The sequence below is a fragment of the Chelonia mydas genome, chromosome 1, assembly GCF_015237465.2.
Source record: "Chelonia mydas isolate rCheMyd1 chromosome 1, rCheMyd1.pri.v2, whole genome shotgun sequence".
In the NCBI taxonomy this organism is placed as follows: Eukaryota; Metazoa; Chordata; order Testudines; family Cheloniidae; genus Chelonia; species Chelonia mydas.
Window position 1 is genome coordinate 135291065 of NC_057849.1, and position 16775 is coordinate 135307839.

Consider the following 16775-nt stretch of genomic DNA (forward strand, 5'->3'; position numbering starts at 1 on the left):
TCAGGGATGTGGGTTTTTCATACCCCTGCGTGACACAATTAAACCAACTTAATTTTCTAGTACAGAGCAGGCCTAAGACAGATCCCCTTTCCGAGTAGAAAGAACTGGAGTCTTATGCTTTGAATTATTTACATACACCAATATATCTAGATGACCGATAAACACAGATTTTATCATAGCCCTATGAACTCACCAGATCCGGAGACAAACCCAGGCCTCTCAGCGCTCGAACACTGTTCTGTGTAGGTTTTGTTTTCTGTTCTCCAGTAGCGTTAGGCTGGAAACATATTTTAAAGGCTGAAACAGTAACTCAGTTCTAGTATCAGGACAATTATAGTTAAAAACAAAGAAATGTCAGTGAAAGTAAGGATATTGATAAAGAGAAAAAGGTCTACATCAAAGCAAAGCACAATATGTTAGCATGGAGAATAGTAACACTGTATTATTGCATGCATTAGAAACCCTTTGGAATTTCTAGCCTAACAGCACTAATTCAGGCCAACTGTCTCTTTTAGACCAGTCTATAGAGAGTATAGAGCTCAGAACTGTGGAGGAGAAACATCCAAAACGGACCTTCTGTAATAGCTCGGAAACTCCACAAAACAGTGCCATGCCTTCAGTGACCTTCCACAAGCGGAACTGATTGGAATTTAGTACACAACTCTGTCCTCAAATATACACATTCAACTACCATTGAAATTAATTGTAAATGGATTAATGTAAATCAGGACAGAATAGGCTCCTTTTTGGATAATCCAAAAGAAATTCTGGAAAACATGGTGGTATTGTCAGTCCCCCACGTCTACTTTCCAAAAACTTGCCTATAAATATTTACAACTTTAAAAAAAACTTTTAATCTATTTATTCGTGTAAAAGTTATGGTTAGATAGAACACAAAATTTTCATTAGTATAAAGCAGATGTAAACTCACAGATGAGTTAGTTTTATTAGTCTTCAGTTACATTACCTGGAATACTAAAAGGGAGACAATTAAAGAATATTGGGTGAAATCCTGGCTACAGTAAAAACAATGGCAAAACTCCCACTGGCTTCAGAGGAGGAAGGATTTCACCCATTGTCTCTTTAAGCTTTAAAACACTCACTCCCTCCACTACAACCCCTAAAAAATGATATAGAATGCAGTACAGGGAAAAACTTAACTGAAAATGAAAATATATTATCTTACTAACTTACCTGTGGTACAAGGCTAACGTGGATATTGCAGAAGTTTTCTCTTTTTGCCTTAAACTGGAACTGTCTGAATGCCTCAACAAATGGCATTCCTTCAATGTCTCCAATAGTTCCACCCAGCTGAAAAAGAAGGCTTAGAATTTACTACTGCTCTGTCAATTAAAAAAATTAATTTCTACTTTGTCAGCCCTGAAAATTTCAATTGCTCATCTCAGTTGTGCATGTTGTAAGAGTGAGAATGAATGAAGTATGGTTCTGAAGGCACATCTTGTAAGGAGCCTTTGCATCATTACATGGGCCACTTCATGTGGAAAACTTTACTCATTTTCAATGCTGATTTTATTCACTTTCAATGCTGAGGGCACAGTTTTTCACAAGAATAAGTCTGTTAACACCGAAAACTATATGCTTTATATACAATTTTCAGTATCTTGGAGACACCTGTATTCTTGAATCAAGTAGTAAGGAACAAGTTATCAATACAGTAAACTGCAATTTGGTAATTGAGAACGAAAATGTTTTTTAGTTTCCTGTTTGCCGAATTAATAATAACTGAGGTAAATATGAAAAGGGCATCTAATGCTATTATCATAGCTCTACAATGGGATGAACTGCACATCACCAGTTTGGCATCCTAGTAAAAGCAGAAATAATTAGAAACATTTTACGCCAGAACAAGATAAAAGTAAGGAATAAAATAAATTAATAAAGAAACTAATTCAGCAATAGCTAGATTGGAGCTGCATAAACAGATAGAAAGACTGGAGCTGCATAAGCAGTCTTCCAACAAGATCATTAAAAGCAAAATTATCTCAGAATGTGGTCTGATGTGCCCTCTTGTGGTCTCTGGAATCATGGCACTTTTTTGTTCAACTAAAATTAAAACACACACACACACACACACACACACACACACAAAGACTTCACTGTATTTGACATATATATAATAAACCTACTTATTGCAACAATTTGCAATTGATAAATTATATTTGTAACCTGAAAGCCTTGAAACCGTATTTGAGCGTGTCTTGGTCTCTACAGAAAGTTTCCTGATTTGGAAAAAAGAATCACTGACAGCCTCACCCCTATCTAATATGAGGAAGTTCCTGTGCACTTTTCTGTTTATTGCTCTGTCTAAGCTTAAAGGAAATGTTGGATCTATATTGTACACTTCATAAATATAGGGGAATCTTTCTAATCAAGCCGAAACCTGAGGCTAAAATCAAGGCTGGATTGTCTTTCTAAAAGATATGCTATAGTTCAAAAAGAAACTATGAGCTTCATTCAGAAATAAATAAGTGTCTATGGCCTGCGTTATGCTGGAGTTCAGACTAGATGATAATAATAGTCCTTCCTGGCCTTAAAATCCATTAAATACTCTTTCTTCGAATTCCCAGACATGTCTTCTTCAAAAATTTCATTGAAACTTGAATGATAATAAATAGTACCACCTAGCACTTACGTAGTGCTTTTTGTCCATACATCTCAAAGTGCTTTATACAGGAGGGACTATACTGTTTTGCAAGACCTTAAAAATAAAATAGCTAAAATGTGACCTCAATCCATAAGTTCTTAGATACATTCTTGAAAGCATGATCATGAACAACCTGAAAGGATCCTTGGTTTGAAGATTGCAAACTATGATTTGAAGAGTTCTTCTACTGACTATGATGTCATGATTTCTGAGATCATCAAGGAAATTAAGTCCTGCTCCTTAATATTGTTAACCCAGTGTACGTAGCTGGAATCCACTGTATATGGCTTGTGAAAATACATACACCGGAACTTAATTACACTGACTGGCTGCTTTAAGAGAGTATCAGTACCTAAGGAGCCACTCTTCAGCAAGTTTCAATGCTCTGCATGGGGATTTAATCACATTAATGGAAGTCACAGGGAGGAATCCATGCATAACATACTCAGAATCAACACCAAGGGCCACACAGTATTTGTGTGTCTTTGTTGTTGCTATCCATATCAACTCAGTCTGACATATATACACAGCACAAAACAAGGGAGGAAAAGAAAGTTCTATTTATTCATCACACATAACCAACCCCATGGATTACATCTGCCGAGATGGGAAATTTCATACTTGCCTCAATGACACATATTTGTGGCTCTTTCTTGTCACTGTCCACAGGAACCTTTGCCTGATTCATCACCCATTCTTGAACAGCATCAGTAATGTGTGGAACAACTGCAAGGCAAATGAGAAAAGGAAGCACTTCCTAATGTAGGACCACATATTGCTTCCCACTTAGAGAGGAGAGAAAAACACAGTGGGGTAACTGAGCTGGGAAGACGAGAGGGGGAAGCAGCAGCCCCATGACATGTTCCTCCTTTCTTTGAGCCTGCAGAAGTCCCTCCAGAAGACTAAAGTATGGCCAAATCTTGTTGGCAAGGAGGAAGGGTTTAGTCAAGGCAGCAAAGAGCAGCTGCTCTATGCAGTATGCCCCCTCTGAAACCTGAATGGATGAGCATGCCAGCACTTCCAGTGTGAATGACTGCATGCAAATTTAAAAGGATGTTCCTGAATATTTATAGATGCAACTGAAATTTGCTCTTTGTAAACATATATGCAAGTAAAGCTTGATTACTGGAATGCACATGGGAAGCAAACTCCTCCTGGACCATCTGGAGGACAGAACAATGTGCTCAACTAGAAAAATAGGCAGCTTCAGCACACTTACCTACTGCACTCAAACTGTCCTTGATCTAAATTAACTTACAATTTCAGTTGTCCAATTTATCAACAAAATTATCATAAATTCAGGAAAGTATTTGAAGTGAGCACTTCATTCACATTAATCCAGTAATGCAAATATGTCAGTATCCCTCTGAGTAAATAAAAGTTACCTAAGTAATTGTTCTAAACAGTCTTTATTAGAAACTCAAATAATCTGCATGACTTTAACCTACATGGAAAGTGTGACGTTGCACTCCATATGATTTTATGAAAATATGCTAATGAGTGTGAATATAATGTAACTGGAATATGATTCATGCAAAAGGTCTCTTGTAAGGTATCGTTACAAAGCTAATAATCTACTGAATGTGATCATCCTATTTGTACACATGTATCATTCTTGTATCTGAAACTAGAAATATGAACTATAACTCTGAGGTCCTATTGTAATTATGCAACATGTGGGTCATTAATGGTGGTTTGGAATCTTGATGGCTCCCATCAGCTAGGACAGTTGGTTGTAAATGGCTCTGTTTACTTGCAAGCCTTCCTGTGAGTCAGGCCAGGAAGAATGAAGGCTTGGGGTCTCACAGGACATGTGATCATTTCACCTGGTACTGAAATCCATCTTAAACCTGGTGCTTTTCCATTTAGAAGGAGGGGTGGGGACCCACAGAGGCAAAAGATTCCCGCCTTGTGCCAAAGCTATATAAGGGGGTGGAACGGAACAAAGGAGGTTCCAGTCATGAGAAATCCCCTAGTTACTACCTGAGCTGGAGCTAACAAGAACTGTACCGGGGGAAAGGACTGGGCCCAGACTAGGAAGGAGTCCAGTCTGTAAAAGAAGCTTATTGGAACATCTCAGGGTGAGATTTTATCTGTAATCAGTTCTTAATATATTAGGCTTAGACTTGTGTGTTTTGTTTTATTTTGCTTGATAACTAACTTTGTTCTGTCTGTTATTACTTGGAACCACTTAAATCCTACTTTTTATACTTAATAAAATCACTTTTGCTTATTAATTAACCCGGAGTAAGCAATTAATACCTGGGGGACCAAACAGCTGTGTATATCTCTCTATCAGTGTTATAGAGGGTGGACAATTTATTAGTTTACCCTGTATACGCTTTATACAGAGTAAAACGGATTTATTTGGGGTTTGATCCCATTGGGAGCTGCGTGGGTGAGTGCTAGAGACAGGAGCACTTCTTAAGCTGTTTTCAGTTAAGTCTGCAGCTTTGGAGCGCGTGGTTCAGACCCTGGGTCTGTGTTGGAGCAGACTGGCATGTCTGGCTCAACAAATTAGGGTTCTGTAGGCCCAAACTGGCAGAGAAAATGGGCTTAGAGGTAGTCACAGCACATCAGGTGACAGTCCCAAGGGGGTCTCTGTGACCGAACCCGTCACGGAAAGTACCTTGAACTGTCTTTCCCAAGTAATCTCCATGTCTTTCTTTATTGATTACATGTTGATAGATCTTTCCAGTGGTGATGTTATTATCTTTATATAGGTTGATGTCCAAGAATCTTTCATAATTTCCCAAGTCTAAGTCAACTTCTCCACCATCATTTAGTACAAAAACTTCACCTGAAAAAGAAAATGAAAAGGTACAAAATAAATTGCCCTGGGTTTTCCTCCTACATTAACACACAGGAAAACAATGTAATGATTACAAATTACTAAATAAATGGCAGGAATTCTGCAAACATAATAAATACATTTTAGTAAAGGTGCTGTATAAATAAGTGCAATGAAGTGCAGTGCTTTATTTCAATTATGTTAATTATTTTAGGCTCAGATTTGGGGTAAAATCTGCATGAGTGACTTAGCAAGTTTTGAAAATGTTACCCCTAGTTTTGATTCAGTTGTTTCAGCATAAATATCTGGTTTGTCATACCCACAGCTAGGGACTTATCCAGTGACCACTGAAGGCAGTGGAATCTTTCCATTGACTTCAAAGAGCTTTGGATCAAGCCCAGAGACTTTTTTCGATTCTAAAGATGCCTCTTTTAAACAGTGACCTTCATCAGCCTCTGAGGGAACCACATCTGTTTCCTCCAATATGACTCCATATGAAATCAGATGGGAAAGTGCTTTGGAGAACGGAAAAGTACTTCAGCAAGAGCACTGCTCTTACGCATCAATGACTAGATAATTTGCTGGATTCATATTATACAAACAAAGATAAAATCTTTTGAAGATAAGCTCTAGAATATGTAAATACACAGTTGCAATATAAAAATGTGTCCATCGGGATATCACACTCTCTTTAAACAAATAATGAAAGAAAATGCACTGCACAAGAGGGTAGATGATTTACAATCTGTGAGATGCTACATTCCTCCAGTGTACTATTAATTTCCCATTTAAGTCAAGGGGGCTGAGTACGCCCACCACCTCTCAAGAGCAGGCTCCTTGAGAATAAAGAATGAGGAAACTTTGGCTAATTTGAAATCAGGAAAAGATTAACCTGGGAACTCTGAACTATGGGTTCAGTTAGCTAAAGTTACATTGCTGGCAGCATTTTGATCAAAGGGACCAGTCAGCCTGGTGTCTGCTAGGAGGTTACTGACAAGCAAACGTGAGTGTTACACACAGAGCTGTATTGATTACTTGTAAGACTATTGATACAGAAGGGTACTTTGCAAACTTTGAGGAAGACTTAGAACCTGGTATTTTGTAGTAATGGGGGAAAGCTGGCATATTTTCAGACTGCACGGCCGACTCTTTTAGAGCATGACCTGATACCCAGTCTATCAGTGAGAGTTTTTCCATTGATTTCAATGGGCACTGGATCAGGCCCTTAAAGAAGAGGAAATGTTTTGGGATTATAAAAAATAACTGATGATACAATCTAAAAGACTGAAATATGACGTTCTGTCTCCCATTAGATGATACTGGGGCAAGGGAAGAGGACAGATTTCTATATTTCAATCACCTGAAAAAGTCTAAACATTTACTGCAACCGAAATGCCATACTTAAATTAACCTGGACACAGACAAGATGGGAAACAAGAAGCCATGTAACTGTTTTCTCTATTTACATATAGATAGATTTAAACCTTGTTTTTTACATCCAGTTTTGACTTAACGCCCCATTTTCTTCACTAATGTGAGTTGCAGGAAGTCAAACCTGATGGACACTGTCCCAAGGTTTAGGAGAATGAGTGGAGATGGGCAGCTCCATGGCATAGGCCAGGCTAAAGTATAGCCTACAAAGGCTTAGCCCTGGAGCAGGATTTTTTCCTTTTTATTTCTTTTTCTTTTCTCTTTTTTTAATTAGATCCTTTTATATTTCACAGGTTTTTTAAAAATCACGGAGTTCATTTTATGTGGATTCTTTCTGTCATCTGTTTAATTCAAATATTAATATGGTTTAAAATACATATGGCAAGAGATTGGTCCATAAAAATAATAATTGCTGATATTCTTTTTAAATTATTAATGAATAAAAATCTAATAATATTTATATCTTTATAAAAATGAGGGCAAAAGTCTGCCCTCAGTTAAACTGCACAACCTTAGTGCAGAACACAGAATTACATGAACATAATCTAGTGCAAAATTTGGCCCTCTCATTTAAAAAGTTACCTACTGAAAATTTACAATAGCTCCCAGAACTGTTTCAATAATGGAAACAGGTTTAATTAATATTTGTAAAAGCATTTTGAAGATTATGAGTGCTATTATATTATTATTATCAGCAACAAGTATATAAATAGACTTGTTAACTTTTATTTGATAGTATGAGCTATTATAACCTATTGTTAAAGGATTCGTATGCCTTTAGGCACACAATGAAATATTTATTAAAAATATACTAGTTTGCATACAGCAGTCAAAGGAACTTTGCTTTATCACCTTTAGTAAAAATTTCACTAAACTGCTTGTTCTAGATATAGCTTTTTATATCTGAAACAGGATTTTCTTTTCCTTTATAATAAATGCACTTATTTACTTACTTTTTCATTTAAATGAATATCTCTAGTGATAATTTCCAATTACACATCTGATTAAGTGAGCTGTAGCTCACAAAAGCTTATGCTCAAATAAACGTGTTAATCTCTAAGGTGCCACAAGTACTCCTTTTCTTTTTATATGTAAAAAAGCAGCACAACTTGACATTTATGAGAAATAGTGACTTAAGTTCAGATTAACTTGAGGTACCAATATTTGAAAAGCATGGCCTAAACAATTTACCTGTAGCCTATAGGTATTGGTAGGTAAGACATAGGTATAAGTTAAGGCAGTAATGCAATGCACCTAAAAGCCTCAAGGCCTGTAAGACAATAGCTTAGCTCAGCATTTTTCAAATGCGGGCACCGTGGCCACATGCAGCCACCAGTGGATTTTTTTGCAGCCACAACAGCCTCCAAAGCATGGGTGGAAATTGGAGGCGACAACACAGTGGCCCCTCCCTGCAGCGCCCAGCTGTTGCTCCAGAATAGCTGTTACAAGGGCAGTGAGATGCACCACCAGGGATTGGTGACCTACACCACGCAACCTCCTCCTCATGAGTGCTTGGCAGCACCTCTGGAAACACATGGGGCTGGTGTACATGGCACTGGAGATGGCTCTTGTCAGTGGAGGTGGCTGCAGCATTCGATTGCTGGGGCGCTCTCCTGCTCCCACCCGATCTGGGCACGGAGCCTAGGACTCCACAGGTGGCCAGGGAGTTCCTGACCCACCTTACCTGGGGCGGGGCCTCACTGAAGAGCCATGGGAGGCAGGGACAGAGAGACTGGTCAGTGCTTCCCCTGCCTGGGGCCGCACGCACTGTTTACAGATGCTGTAGTTATCGCAGTAGCTCAGTGGCTCAGGGCTGCTTCAGGGCTTGGCAGCTTCCCAACAGGGTGAGGGGCTCCCGCTCCATGACACCCTCCGAGCACTAGAATAGGAACAAAGTCTGGGTGCACTGAATGGAGAGCTCTACTTCCTACTGCCTTCCAACTACATAAATAAATGACAACGATTTGGACACGTATGTGTGCATATTTATTTGTTTTTTTTCCTAAAGTTAATTAAGTATTTTAGGAAAAATTGTCAGAGCAGCCACCAGCAAGAGTTGGTGGCCACACACTGAGACCACCAAAAAAATGTATTGTGAGAACCCCTGGCTTAGCTAAACTAATCAAGGCCTAAGGCCTCATAACATAACCAGGAGTAACCCTAGATCATAAGATAACCCCAGACAGAATGCTTTAATAAATGAGTATGACTCAACTTCTGACAGGTAACCACAAGATGTCAGTTAATACCAGCTTTAGATATTTTAAGTTAGGAACATCAGAAGATATCCAACCACAAGAATGCCATAGACACTAATTGACGAATATGCTAATAAACTTGAGGTAAAACTTATGGGAGGAGAGCACCCCAACTTTAGTAAGGTGAGGAAATACAGACAAGGAAAAGGGGCTGAGACCCCTACTGAATATGCGCTAGGCACAGTAAAAGTGCATTTCGGCCAATATGCCTTGGAAGAGGCCAGGACAATGACTGCTAGTAAGGATGACAATGAAGATGATGACTAACCTTTTGGGTTGTTCTGCAAGAAATAGTGTGAGTATATGGATGCTCAGACCCTCGTTTTATATTATTTCTACCCTCTTCGCGGAGTTGAAGTGTTTGTGATATTGCTAACCGTGCTAAAAAAATATTACCAAGACAGAAGGCCTTTCCTAAGTATGAGCATCTCTGCTGTGCACACCAGGGTTCTCATCATTGTGATAACTCTAATACTTCTGGGTCTCATCAGGAGCCAGGACCCTCTTAACCCACAGAATGTTACTGGGATTTCTAATTGATCAATATAATGAATACACAATCAGTAGATAAGGCAACATACCTAAGGTCACCCAGTAAGGCAATGGCAGAGCCAGGAATAGAATCCAGTTCTCTTTAAGTCCCAGTCCTGTGCCTATCTATTGGACTAGGCTGCTTCAGCATCGAGATCTGAGCTAACCCCTTTCAAGTGCTGCTCTGCTACTCTGTAAGTCATATCTCCCTCTGACTTGAAAAGCAACAGTTCAGTTCTTCAAAGAACCTGCCTTCTGGACTTGAAATTGACAGGACCCAGTTCTGAATTTGATTCCTGTGGTGAATAAGCCCCTTTTCATTTTAAATAGATACCAGAGTACACTTCAACTCCAAGCACAGCTGGAAATATTTTAGTAATCAAGGGGGTTTTCTCCAGTTCTCCACTACACTAACCACCCACAGGACATTCACACCACAGGCTATAACTTCTGAAGCTGTCAAACTGACAAGAATGAAACTGCCAAAGGTTTGACTTATCATGGAACCGAGAAAGTGACTTTATAGTTTAGACTATAACGAGTTTTCCATTATAAAACTAATTTTGACCTTCACTTCTACCTTCCTCAGAAAGACTCCTTTCTGTCTGAAATTTATTACATGTGGCCTCCTGCCAGAAAACTTTATAGGAAATTCTTTGAAAAATGAGCTCTTGGAAAGGTCTATCATCTTTTTAAAATGTTGTATCTCAAATATAGGTTGGCCTAGTAACACTAAATTTATTCATAGTATCATAAAAGTTAGAGATTAAAAAAGCCTATTAGATCACCCAGTCCATCTTCCAGACAATGAAATAGTGTGACTTTCAGTATTTTCTGGAAGTCTGGTTATTTCATTCTAGAGTTTGTATTAATCAACCAAGATACTCAAAACTAGATCAGATGCAGGACCTACAGCCCTCTCTGTGTGAAACTATGCAGACATTTAGCAAATATTTTTAAAGATTTCCAGCAGCTAATGGAGTCCTCAAAGGCTGATGTGTCTGAGAACTCCATTAGCTCTTGGCATACTCTACAATTTTTGCAAAAGACTTGCACAGTCTGACTATGAGGGGGTTAGAGGTCTTGTAGGAGCTAGTGTAATCCTTGAGGAAGATTTTTCAAAGGCACAAATGAGAGTTAGGTACCCAATTCCTACTGATTGTCAATGGGAGTTGGTTACCTAACTTCCCTTTGAAAATGTCTCCTCTTTGTACATTGGCTGATTCAGGGAATGGATGCAGTCTCTGATGAATCTCACTCCTCACAGAAGCTCTGTTCCCTCTGCTGCCACAGAGAACCACCCTCCATCAGGACCACGGTCAGCTGCACAAGCAACGCTGGGTATGTCTACACTGCAGCTGGAAGCATGCCTCCTAGCCTAGGTAGACAGATACATGCCTGCTCTACTTAAGCTAGCACACTAAAAATAGCAGTGTAAACATTGCTGCTCAGGTGATGGCACAGGCTAGCCACTCAAGTATGGACCCAGGGGGGTCATGCGGGATCGTACTCAGATGCCTAGCCCGTGTCGCTGCCCATGTCACAACGTCCCTGCTGCTAGTTTTAGTGTGCTATCTCAAGCGGAGATAGTGTTTGTCTGTCTAGCCAGGATGGGAGGCACACTCCCAGCTGCAGTATAGACATACCCAGCATTGCTTGTGCAGCTGACCATGATTCTGATGGAGAGTTCTATCATTCTCCTCTGACATACCCATTGTGGCCATTTTGGAGGCCTAAGGTCCCTTGGGTGGGCTACATTTGGTTTTTTAGGAGGTTGTTTGGTGCACTGCTCCTGCTTCACTTTGGGAGCAAGGTGACCCTTATCTCTTTACATCATAGATTTCCCTTTTACCAGCTGCTGGTCAGGAAGGGAGTTCAAGAGTCTCTTCTGGCCTCAGATCTGTCTCCCAAGTATAGAGCCATCTTTTCTGACACAAAAATACACCTCTTTACACCCCCTCAAACACTTCACTTTAGGAGCAAAGAGAAACAATTGAGGCACTTTTTACTTCTGGGCTCTTTTGGCATTTATTCTACCATAGCAACCCTGACTGGCCTGCAAAAGGGGAAAATCTTTGCAATGAGGTTTTGTAGATCATATTAACATATCACGTTTTAGCACAGGGGCAGGCAAACTTTTTGGCCTGAACGCCACATCCGGTTTCCGAAATTGTATGGAGGGCCAGTTAGAGGAGGCTGTGCCTCCCCAAACAGCCAAGTATGGCCCAGCCCCCACCCCCTATCTAACCCCCCCCCGCTTCTCGCCCCCTGATGCCCCCCTCGGGACTCCTGCCCCATCCAACCCCCCCGTTCCCTGTCCCCTGATGGCTCCCGCAGAACCCATGCCCCATCCACCCCTCCCTGTCCCCTGACCACCTCCAGATCCCCCACCCCTGACTGCCCCCCGCCACCCCATCCAACCCCTCCTCTCCTTCCTGACTACCCCCCCCAGGATCCCTGGCCCCATTCAACCCCCCTGTTCCCCGCCCTCTGACCGCCCCGACCCCTACCCACACCCCCACTCCTCTGCCCTCTATCCAACCCCCCCTTCTCCCTGCCCCCTTACCGAGCTGCCTGGAGCACCGGTGGCTGGCAGTGCCACCCAGAGCACCAGGACAGGCAGCCGTGCTGCCTGGCTGGAGACAGCCACACCACCACGCAGCACAGAGCACCGGGTCAGGCTGCGGCTCTGCAGCCCCACCACCCAGAGTATTACGCCAACAGTGCAGTCAGCTGAGGCTGCAGGGGAGTGGGAACAGAAGGGGAGGGGCAGGGAGCTAGCCTCCCAGGCCAGGAGCTCAGGGGCCGGACAGGACGGGCCCGTGGGCCAGATGTGGCCTGCGGGCCGTAGTTTGCCCATCTCTGTTTTAACATATACAATTTAAATAGTTTGGGTTCGTTTTCAGTCCTTGAAGCTCTGGAGACAAAAAGAACTGGAGTAGCTTAGCTTCAATGGGAGAAGCTACGCCTGCATCCAAAGCCAACAAGTTTGTCTCTGCCTCCAAAAGCTGCGGGGTAGACTAAAGACCCACAGTCAGAATTTGCCTAAGAAACATAATTTAAAACACTACTATTGGCAGGAGGTACATGTTTGAATGCGGTGCACAACTTATTTTGTGATGAGCAAATCAATGATGTGGCAGAGGATGCAAGTAGTGTCTTCCTTTATAAATCTGGACCATGACCACGTAAGATTTGGATAACTCATCAGCAATTTTTTTTCAGCCATCATGATCAACTTCGTACAACAAGTATGGAGAATTGTATGTAATCAAACAAGCTTTAAAACTTCAACTCCTAAACATTTACAGTACTCCAGTTTTCTGAGAGAGACTAAAATGTACACTTTCAACTAATGCTAGTGGCTTGTGGGATGTTTTCCAAAGCTGGCTCGTTAGCAGCATAGCCACATGCTTTTGACACCTAGATGAATTTGTCCCACCCAATCAATTCTAATTAGGATTATTTAATTAAAGTCTGAGGTGTCAGGTTCAACCTCGCTCTCCTAGGTGTTTTAGGATATCAGAAGGATATGGGAGTTTTGTCTAAGAGTTTGACCAAGACATGTTGGTAGATCCCATAATGCTGTCTTTACCAAGCCACTAGCCAATAATATACACATTTGCCCTTGTTCGAACTTTTTTGCCTTGTTTTCAATCCAATTGACATCATTCAACCCAAATCTCTTCTTGTAAGCCTTATGACCCCTTAGTTATTTATGTTGCTCTTTGAATACCCTCCAATTTGTTGACAGATATTTGGTACTCAGGTGCTGAGAACAAAATGAGTGGCTTGACAAAGTCAGGCTCGACATTTGCAAGAGAGTGGTGGAAGGCAGGTATGTTAGCCCTAGAATGATAAAGGCCCTTTTTCTTATAATCTGATAAGGGGTTACCTCAGACCTGAGACCTTTAAAAACTCCTCCTGTGGTGAGAGAGGAGGAGGAGGAGACACAAGCTGTTGCAAGGCTAGGTGCAACAGGGAGAGAAGCTTCTCCAGGTTGAGAGGCTGTTCTCCTCCCTACAGGGGCAGGGCTGGCTCCAGGCACCAGCTTTCCAAGCAGGTGCTTGGGGCGGCATTTAGAATGGGGCAGCGGTCCGTGTCCCGTGGCAGCAATTCGGCGGCAGCTCCGCTGCTCTTCCCGCCGCGGCAGCTTTTGGGCGGCAGCTCCGCCGCTGTTGCGGTGACGGCAATTCAGCAGTGACTGCTTGGGACAGCAAAATTGGTAGAACCCCCCCGGTACAGGGGAAACAACCAAATATGAGTGCCTGTTTAGGGGAAGGACTGACATCCCAGGGCCAATAAAAGGAAAACACCCCAATGCCCCTAATGAGGGAGGCAGCAGAAAAAGGTATCCCCCTTTATTCTGTGTTTGTTAATTTATCTCTTTTGTTTGGTGGAGGAGCACTCCTTGGGCCTGCCCCAAGGCCTACCTTGAAAATATTGATAAATAAACACAGAGTGGGAAGACAAACTATATCCAGAGTGGGGCTGATTTACTCCAGGCCCCGCCACTGCCAGAGGGGGAAGTGCTAAGCCCACTGAGACAGAGGAGGTGCCTGGGCACAGTGGGTCAAATTCTGACCCGTTACATCTGTGCAATCCCACTGATTTTGATTTCACATTCTAGATACTATCTCATCTATCCTGTGTTAGAGAGTCCTTATTAACTCTATGACTTGATGCCTCTGGCAGAGCAGCCCAAAATTCCATTGCCCACTTTTCATCACTATACTGCATTATACGATCATATCTAACTGAGCTTATGGCATCACTGCTTTCCAAGTGGTTCCCTCCCCCTAAATATCTATGTTCAGATTTGTTGTTCTCATTGTATCATAGTTTGTATTTCCAAGCTGATTCTCATGTTGTTATTTCCAGGCTCTTTAGACCTCTTTGTGTTATTTCTCTGTCTTCACGAGTGTTCACACAATGTTCGAATTAGGTATAACCTGAACTGAACTAATTGTTGCTTTATCTTACTATGTAGCATTCACTGCTGATGGCATTAAATAAAACCACATTTAACACCAATATCCTCAGCAGTCCATACCTCTATATCCCCATATTACGTGTCATTTCCTTTTGTTATCTAGTTTTCACTAGATGCAGTCTATAATGCATTCACATGATACACTTAAATTCTGTTTATGAAAACAAAACGTAATTGAACTTATGCATGCAGAAAGAAAAGGATCACCCTTCATACCATGCTCATATGGTGAGAAAGTTCCAGCATCTATGTTAATATAAGGATCAATTTTGATTGCAGTGACTCGTAGACCACATGATTTCAGTATGGTGCCAATGCTGCTTGCAATGATTCCTTTGCCAATGCCTGAGATGACACCACCAGTTACCAGGATGTACTTCATTGGAAAATGAGTAGCAGCACATAGGTCTCGAGCTGGAAATCTAACAGTGACAAAAAGCACATTTGGTAAACACACATTTATCCTTAGAAATCACACTAAATCAGCATGCAGAAAAGGAAACCCAAAATGAGCTTCAGAAACCAAAATATCAAAATTAAATATAGTCACAATTTTGGACTTTAAATCTTTTTAAATTTAAAGTTTTTTAATCACTTCATACATATTCTGCTAACTTTACTTCAAGGATTTTTCATTCCAACTACATTAACCACAATAAATTTTATCTTTGTCTGACTGTTCTATCTTTAGAGGAAGAGACTGAACCTTGAAGGACTGTCCAAACCAAAGGATCCTGTCGCCCTGTTTTCCAGCTGTTTTTCATTCCCCCTTCTGCCCCCAGAGCCTATCATGTAGCCACTATTCTTCCAGAGGGCTTGCTGTCCCTGCTAAGCCAGGAAGCAACAGACTGAAAAAGGGAAATGGAACCAGATCTTCCACAGAACAATGCATGGCACCACTGATCACCAGCCCAGAACCTTTTTCTTACATGTTTACCCCATTAATAGATACTGCATGAGAGAAAACCGAAAACCAATAATTTGAAGACTTCCATTCTGCTGCAAAGTAAAAAGACAGTGTGGTGATGGAAAAGCAAAGTCTCAGATTTAAAACGACATCATAAATATAATGGTAATGTAATGCGGGGCAACTGTACTTGTACCAGGGGGTTGCTTCAGTTTCCTGGAAGTTGATTCTATCCCAAGACTAGCCAAAGGATAGAAACACTGGCCCGTGGGACTGTTGAATAGTGATGGCAGACTCTCAGAACACGAGTCTGGGGCACCTCGGGCCAGAGCTGCGCCCAAAATGCGAAATGATGTATTGTGGACTCGTGTCTCAGTTAGACTTTGGGCTCGGACCCAACCCCCTTGCTGGGTCTTTGGGTGTGGGTCCTGAGGGCTTACTGGCCCAAGTCAGATAGATTTGTGTATAGATAGATGGGGGAGTTGGGCTCAAGCCTGAGTCCAGACTTTCACTGTAGTATAGACATACCCTTAGTGTCCTGACACCCATTTGTCTAGGTTGGCATTCTGCCACAACCTCGAGACATAGCATAGTCTAGTGGGTTGTGCATTGGGCTCAGAGCCAGGAACTTGAGCTCTAAGCCTGACTGACTCTGACACTAATGGCCTTGAACAAGTCATACAGGGCATGTCTACGCTGCAAAAAATAACCCCAGGCAGCAGATCTCAGAGTCCGGGTCAACTGACTTGGGCTCACAGAGCTTTTGCTATGGGGCTATAAATAGCAGTGTAAATGTTCCTGCTCAGGCTGGAGCCCAGGCTTTGAAACCCAGCAAGCAGGGTGGGTCTCAGAGCCCAGGCTCCAGCCTGAGTGGAAACATCTACACTTCTATTTTTAGCCCCATGAGCTCAAGTCAATTGACCCAAGTTCTGAAACTCAATTACGCAGTTTTTTTCTGCAGTATAGATATACCCTTAACCTGAACATGTCTCAGTTTCCCCATCAGTAAAACTGGGGATAACACAAACATTTCTCTCTCAAAAGACATTGAAAGAATTAATTTATATTTATACCATACTTTGAAAATTAATGTGCCAGGTAAATGCTTATTATGATGATGATATCTTGATTAGTAGAAGAGGTAGACTACCACATTTAAGAGTTTTCTACAGTTTATTTTAGTACTAGTGAATCAATCA

The 16775-nt window shown here is 41.5% G+C and overlaps 1 protein-coding gene and 1 long non-coding RNA gene across 13 annotated transcripts in view; one reads left to right on the forward strand and one right to left on the reverse strand.

Annotated features, from left to right (window-relative positions):
* CTPS2 (CTP synthase 2) overlaps window positions 1-16775 on the reverse strand; it is a 138176-nt gene that overhangs the window by 112997 nt on the left and 8404 nt on the right. For all 12 annotated transcript variants that reach the window (XM_043537876.1, XM_037900964.2, XM_037900959.2 and 9 more), the window contains 5 exons: window positions 14886-15091; window positions 5295-5465; window positions 3291-3391; window positions 1195-1311; window positions 194-277 (listed from right to left, as the gene is read on the reverse strand). In XM_043537876.1, coding sequence (XP_043393811.1) covers window positions 194-277; window positions 1195-1311; window positions 3291-3391; window positions 5295-5465; window positions 14886-15051 — 639 coding nt within the window. In that variant the 5' untranslated portion in view covers window positions 15052-15091. The remainder of the gene's footprint in view (window positions 1-193; window positions 278-1194; window positions 1312-3290; window positions 3392-5294; window positions 5466-14885; window positions 15092-16775) is intronic.
* Window positions 6420-16266, forward strand: LOC122464023. The gene is made up of 2 exons (XR_006287857.1): window positions 6420-6459; window positions 15361-16266. It is a non-coding gene; the product is annotated as an uncharacterized LOC122464023 (long non-coding RNA).